This window comes from Hyposmocoma kahamanoa, unplaced genomic scaffold, assembly GCF_003589595.1.
Source record: "Hyposmocoma kahamanoa isolate Upper Pololo Valley unplaced genomic scaffold, ASM358959v1 99702, whole genome shotgun sequence".
In the NCBI taxonomy this organism is placed as follows: domain Eukaryota; kingdom Metazoa; phylum Arthropoda; class Insecta; order Lepidoptera; family Cosmopterigidae; genus Hyposmocoma; species Hyposmocoma kahamanoa.
The window spans coordinates 1,199,130-1,206,551 of record NW_020656001.1 but is presented as its reverse complement, the minus strand read 5'-3'; the positions used below and the strand labels follow the sequence as shown (position 1 = coordinate 1,206,551).

Genomic DNA, 7,422 nt, shown 5'->3' with positions numbered 1-7,422 from the left:
AATTTTCGGTTTTAGTGAATATTTATATAAAAATACAAGTTGAAACGCGTTATTTCCTCGTGGAATGTGATGTTATTAGTATCTATATATATTAGTATCTATTTTATGTTTGTCTGACGTATTTTTATACTCATTTACCGCACATTTCGTCATTTTTAGCTAAAATTCTTGAGCTGTTCGCGGTGCAAGTTGACCTTATGCACTGACGGCCCGCCCGCTCGTGTAGGCCCTTTGGGAGCGCTTCAATTTGCCTCACTGTGCGGACTAGGTTTCTATGCGTTATTATTCTATGGTTGTAAGTAAACTGTCAGTTGTGTGTAAATGTCTCGTTGATGTCAATCTTAGACTAGGAAACTATTTTTTTCCATCCTCTAAGATATCAATCGCCTCTCAATATCAGTAATGCAATGCTGCCAACAAGAGTCACTAAAAAAATTATAGACATTTCCGGACGCTCGACATTTGTGTGAGAATTGAAATTTTGGAGTCGATCGACATTTTTCCTTAGATTTTCATGTTAATCGACAAAAGTCGAAATAGACATAAGTCTAAAAATCTGAGAATCAGGCATGTGGTAACCCTTCAATAACGCATCTATCTTCTTCTTTTAAATGTCATGTAATCGATGATTTCGCCAATGTCAAGTTAAGGAACAGACCTTAGAGAACTGAAAAATTGACCGACGAATTTCGACAGAATTCACTGAGACAATAATATACAAATCTATAGCGATAGAGAATCTACACAGACTATTACAGAAACAAATTGTATTTTTTTTTTAGTAATTTTACAGCACAGGTACAAAACGCGTCTGTAAAAAATTATACAAAATATATGACATGACGTCCAAATCACCGCTCCGTTGCAAACGCGACGCTATCGCGTTTTTTTGCAGACTAATTTTATATTTTTGTCTATAGAACATAATGTTTTGTTTTTGGGACGTGGATCGTCAAAGGCGGTATATTCTTAAAGCTAGATGCACGTAACATGATTTGTTATTATCAAGTTCCTCGATGCTTATAATAAACTTAGTAGAACTAAAATGTTTCGTCCTTCGAAACAGGCTAAAGGCGTCTAATTTGCCATACCGCAGCCAGATTTTTGATTCTAATTTTTCTTCAATAACTATATTTTTTTAAATTTTTTCGCGGGTTATATATTTACGGTGACCATTTCGAAACTCCATTATAAACTTAAAACTTTTCGAGATTATAATTTTTTTTAAAATTTATTTCACGACCTTGGATTCAAGTCTCATAGTTGCTATTTACACAAATCATATATATGACATTTATTTGAAATCCGAATGTTTCACAGCGAAATCAATGCCGTTGATATAATTTTGTTTGGCTATGTGATTGATCAGAGAAGGACTAGTATCGCCAATTTTTTTAAAGCTACATAGTTGTAATCTGCGGGATTCTTTTGTAAATAGTAACTTCATTATGTAAATTACTTTATATGTTAATTATCTCTAATATTTAGACTAAATACTGGAAACCCGTGCCATGAAATAAATTTAAAAAATGGTTACGTGGTGCAGCCAGATTTTATCCTCGATACATAGACGCTTGGTTTATGTTCTACATCAAACTATTCACTATTAGATATTCTTGGGCTTGGCAATTTTAGTGAAATATTACAATTATGCCCAATCGCGTAAATGTCCATTAAATTTAATGAGTAACAACATGTTACACCATACATATATATTGTCCCCAGTTTTGCCCTAGTAAAGGACAGTATTTTAGTAGATTCATCTTGAAATTCGCTGTTCTTTATTTCGTCTTCCGTGCGTTCGCTAAAACCATTGCGACACTACGACGCTCTGATTCTCTTCGATTTGTCTATTATGGAGCACCTTCATTTTGTTAACTTACTGCTTAAATTTACTATCAAGGTCTGTTCTTACAAAACTCATCTACATTTTATGACACAAGCACAGTAAAAAATAAGGTACCTATATCCTGTAAGGACAGGCAAAATGGTGTGGTGATAAGCTTATCATGCCTACAAGCTACCTTTTGGTGACAATATATCAAACTAATCGCGGATCTTATATTTCCTTGAATAATATAAAATTTTCAAGAAAATGCAGCCACTGGTGGAAAAATAACTCGGTTCCCACACCGTTCGTTCCTCTATCAGAAGACTAAAACGCGGTCTAGTGGCAAATGGTCAAATAACCGTTTTAAATAGCAAAAAAAAAATCACAAATATTTGTATTAATAATTATAACAAACTAGTGGAATAATTTTAAATACAGTGAATAGCGACATCTCTCGCCAGGACTGGTAACTGTAAAGATATCTAACTGGGTGATAAAACTTTCATAGATTTCTCATAGATGGCGCTAAGACTAAAAAGTCGTTGAAAAAACCAAATACAAAAGATACGACGCAAGCACATAGAAAAATTCGTGGGGTCCGCTGGTTCGTTTCGTGGCTTAGTTGGTATAGCGTCTGTCACGGTAAGCTAGAAGGATTTTTTTCTGAGTGTTCGATCTTTGTATTAATAATTATAACAAACTAGTGGAATAATTTCACAAAAAATAATTGAATATCAATTCGATAAAAATTTTAAAATCACAAAATTCTCTTTCACGTGTGGCGCACTATAAGTTTCCGGAATGAATAAAAAAAAATACTACAAATGGTCAGAAATGAGTTTATTATTTCTCAAAATATTCTCCGTTAGCGTTAATGCACTTTTTCATACGAATGAACCTATTTTGAAAATGACAATCTCTGAAACATATTTTTCATACTCTTCGACAGCATCTTCAGGTGATGTAAATCGTTGACCGCGTAACTGGTTCTCAATTTTTGGAAATAAATGAAAGTGACAAGGTGTCAGGTCGGGACTGTACGCGGGATGACTCATAAGGTCAACTTTGTTCACCTTCAAAAATTCATTTGTCTGTCTGGCCGTATGAGTACTCTATTGCGCTCGATTGCTGCTTTGTTTTGGGATCGTAACTATAAATCCATGTTTCGTCACCTGTTACTATGTCCCACACCAAATTTGACGCCCCTTCATTGAATCTGGTAAGCATGGCATTGCACCAAGTGACGCGATCCGTTTTTTGAGCCTCAGTCAAATTGTGTGGGATCCACCGAGAGCACAGCTTTTTCACACCCGTATGTTTGTGTAGTATTGATTGTATTTCGCTCATGTCACATGCCTGTCTGTTTTGATCTTACGGTGAATGATATCGATGTTTTTGTTGTTCACAGCAGTGGACGGGCGACCATCACGAAATTCGTCACTTAGTTTCACACGACCGCGTTTGAATTCTGCAAACAAGCTATAAATAGTCGTCATGAATAGTGCTTCATTTCCCAAAGCAGTTTGAAGCCGAGTGAAGCTACGCTGAGCTGTTAAATTACACTTAAAGTCGTAGAAAATTATACTACGAAAATTTTCCCAAGTTAAATCCATGGTGATGTAGACAACCAATTTCTAAAATGACGTCACAATGTAAAAACAAGTGCCAGTCAGACGAAACAAACTGTATTCTTCAGCCAAAGAGTTCCATTTTCGAATGTTCTAATTACTTTTTAAATATTGTTTATGTAAGTGGCCAGTTCCGGAAACTTATAGTGCGTTATATGTAAAAACCTTAGAGGATGGAAAAAAAATGAAGGCAAAAACAGTCAAAATTAGTTAATGTGTTCGACTTATCGGAACTTACCCTAACAATTTCAATATTCTGAACACGGGGTTATGGTTTTTGTGATATCTCAGAAAATTATAATGTCATTTAGCCACGTCTTCGCTAGCAGATGGCAGCCTGTAGCGCGAAATCTCTATGCGAGAATGGTGGTATCTCAAACCCACAAGATCGACGTGAAACTCCATGTGGATACACCCGCAAATGGCTTTGGTTGATTTCGCATAACATTGAAACTGTTGAATTAATAACTTTACCTTTACTTACTTTATTTTACTTTAAACGTGACCATAGGTCCAAAAAACAAGTATACGCGATTTAAATCCGGAGAAATAGTTTCATTTCCTATGTGTAACAATCGCGAAAACTAGGAACTCGAAATATATAGTAAAATTGAGTGTATACATTGATACGACGTGAAAACGCGATTCTTAAAAACTTTCACGAAATAGAATTACAAGAAAACCGCTGTATGTCTTATTTGAATTGAACTGAATAGAATACGTATTATCTATACGATATACAATTTTCATATAGGTTTAATTTTTTTACAATTTCGTTTGTTAAAAATTTAATTCTGAAATAATGCTACTGTCCCTGCCGTTCGACGCACGCAATAAAATCGATTCAGTACGGGAAAATTTAGAATTCGAGCCGAGGTAGTATCGACTCTTAAGAGCTCTCATGCCAAAAAAGTTTTGACGTTGGCTCCGCCCAAATTTGTGAAACAAATATATGCCTGAAGTTCGCGTGACATGCGACAGGAGATGATGAATTTTGCGCATTAAAAGTACCAAATTCGTTTTAGTGGAATAACTCTAAAACTAAAGGGATTAAAAAAAAATCCGTAGTGACAGTTGTCGATCATACATAAATATAATTAATTATCTAATTTTTGTCCTAATAACCTGTAGCATTTCGAGGATGAATCGAAAAAAGGTGAACATTAGAGGTCATTTCGTGATTTTTATCTATCGAGGAAACTTCATTGTTTTATGTTTCTGATTAATGTCTATGCTTGAATATATCGTGTAGTTACTCATACAATATTTTATTTTTAACTTTAAAGTGGATATACCCCTTTAAAATCAAATCGAAGATTAGGAATTTTTCCTCTGCTCCCTCTTAACAAAAAAGTACAAGCCGAGCGGAGCAAAGAAAAAAGACAAAATGGCTTAAACGGTATTTCCCCGCCTAACTATGGCTTCATTTGTCCTTGCCCCGCTTGCCCTGACTTGCACATGGGAGAACTTTATTAAGAGGGAGCAGTGGAAAAATTCCTAATCTTCGATTTGATTTTAGAGGGGTATATCCACTTTAAAGCTAAAAATAAAATATTGTATGAGTAACTACACGATATATTCAAGCATAGACATTAATCAGAAACATAAAACAATAAAGTTTCCTCGATAGATAAAAATCACGAAATGACCTCTAATTTTCACATTTTTTCGATTTACCCTCGAAATGCTACAGGTTATTAGGACAAAAATTAGATAATTAATTATATTTATGCATGATCGACAACTGTTACTACGGATTTTTTTTAATCCCTTTAGTTTTAGAGTTATTCCGCTAAAACGAATTTGGTACTTTTAATGCGCAAAATTCAACATCTCCTGTCGCATGTCACGCGAACTTCAGACATATGTTTGTTTCACAAATTTGGGCGGAGCCAACGTCAAAATATAATAACCAATAGTTAAAATAAGGGAAATAGTACAACTGATTGCAATAAATCAATTGCTGACGATGACGCCTGCAAAAGCTGTAAATTAGCCCTAAAACAATAGGTACTAGTAATTAGATGCCCATATTGCAGCGTTGCCAAATATAATACATTTGATACGTAAGATGCATTTCAACGCTGCTAAATACTTGGAATGTTTCACGCAATGTTCTCAATTTGAACATCGCTCGGTTCACAAGTGAGCGTGTGATGGACCGCAGCGGATGTGCGATAAGTCCGTCCGTTCCGTTGGCCCGATAACGAGCATTAGGCTCTCGAGTAAATGAACTCATTATTGTATCAATGGACTTACGCCACATTCGATAACCTCACCGATGATCCGCCAAAACGATACCGGCACCACTCTATTTATGTAGATACTCCATTTACTTGTTTATTAGTAACAACTTGTAAATTTCGTAAAGTGTAGGTACTAAACAGAATAAGTAGGTATGAGTGTTATATTGGTAGCTAAATTCATCTACATGTTTTTACAGTATTTTTTTAAATGCGTACAATAAGTATAATGCAATGAAACGTAGTAGCCATAAAAAATCTCAACACGCAGAGCTTGCGGAGTCAGAAATTTAAACTTAAAACTCTTGGATCAAAGTTAGTAAACTTTATCAAAATGGAACGCAAGTACTTTCACTCGAAAACCTCAACTTGTGAGGCTGATTTACTACTTCCCAGTACTTGGTCGTGGTTTCCAACAATGCGACGTATAATCAGGCGAACAAACAGCGTTCCTAATATAGACGCGAGCTTTTCTTCCAAGTTCGTCTAGTACACATGTCGTACAACAAAAACAGAAGCGGTGTGTAACTAACTATGTCAAAATTAGGTGCCGGCGTTGGGTATTGAGAAGGCGACTTACTTGGGGCCGTCCGTCGCTGCTGTAACAGGACGTGAATTTCTGGGAGCCTGTCCAGGGTGTGTGGTAGTTGTCCTGTGCTTGCGCGGCCACGAGAAAGGTTAGAAACTGCGTGACGAACAGAGCGCGCGCCATTTTGTGTGCGCGCCTGGACTGCGTCGCCGCGGCTGCCGTCCGCCGAGCACTGACGCGAGGCTCGTTTCACAACATGCGGTCACAGATTACTCAGCCCCACAGAAGCGACCTCCGTTTCGTCTCTGAGAGTGCACATCTTTCATCTAAAATTGAAAACTACGTGTTAGATAAAGAATTGGAAAGACGACATGGCATTAGGTTCCACAGCATTTGAAAAGAGCCATAGAGTTTCTTGCTCGTTCTTATCAGGGAAGTCAGCTTAGTGAACTAGCAGTAGCTTAAGATGACGTTTTCAAGTGTGTTTTGTTAAACTATGGAATAAGTGATTCTTTGACTTTGACTCTAGAAACAACAGGATTTCTATGTTTAGTTTGCATATTAGCTTATTGTTTATGAATCAACTTTTTTAAAACGACTTTAAAATCACTAACGCAAATGCATTTTCATTTACAAAACACACTGAAGTATTGGTCAATACAAAAAGCAAGATTGTGAGTCATCAGTACACGTGATATTATCTAATTTTGGCTTAGTAATAAACATTAGTGAACAAACAAGTGTTCTGTCTTATAGCGTAGATAATCTTTGTGAGTCGCACACATTTCTAAGCATGAGCCGGCGGCGCGTCGGCGGTATACCTAGCTCGTCAGCCCGCCGGTTTTTTGTGCACCACTGAAAAGGGCAAAACCTTTGTTTTGGCATAATACCGCCATGTGCGGTCATCCGACCATTCCGGCTGAACGGCAGCACGGCCTTTGCATCGACGCATCATTAGGGTAGAGCTGCATCGCAAAAACCTGTTCTTTGATGGGTAGCTATACTTATGAATGAATACTTAGGATAATGGGCTCCGACCATCCAGTAAATGCGAATTGGGGAGCATTGCAGGCAAATGCATGCGAAATTATTTACGTTGTCAAGGTCAGATTAGGTTTATTCAGTTATTAGAAGTAAAGGATGTCGTTTTCTATTGTAACCATTCACAATGACGGTTCTACAAAAGCACAG

General features: G+C 36.7%; 1 protein-coding gene across 1 annotated transcript in view; it reads right to left on the bottom strand.

The window, feature by feature from the left end:
• The window catches only part of LOC113239233 (laminin subunit gamma-1), a 51,861-nt gene extending 45,383 nt beyond the window's left edge, over positions 1-6,478 (bottom strand). Inside the window, exon 1 of the mRNA XM_026476144.1 lies at positions 6,283-6,478. Coding sequence (XP_026331929.1) covers positions 6,283-6,414 — 132 coding nt within the window. The 5' untranslated portion in view covers positions 6,415-6,478. The remainder of the gene's footprint in view (positions 1-6,282) is intronic.
• Between the last annotated feature and the right edge of the window lie 944 nt (positions 6,479-7,422).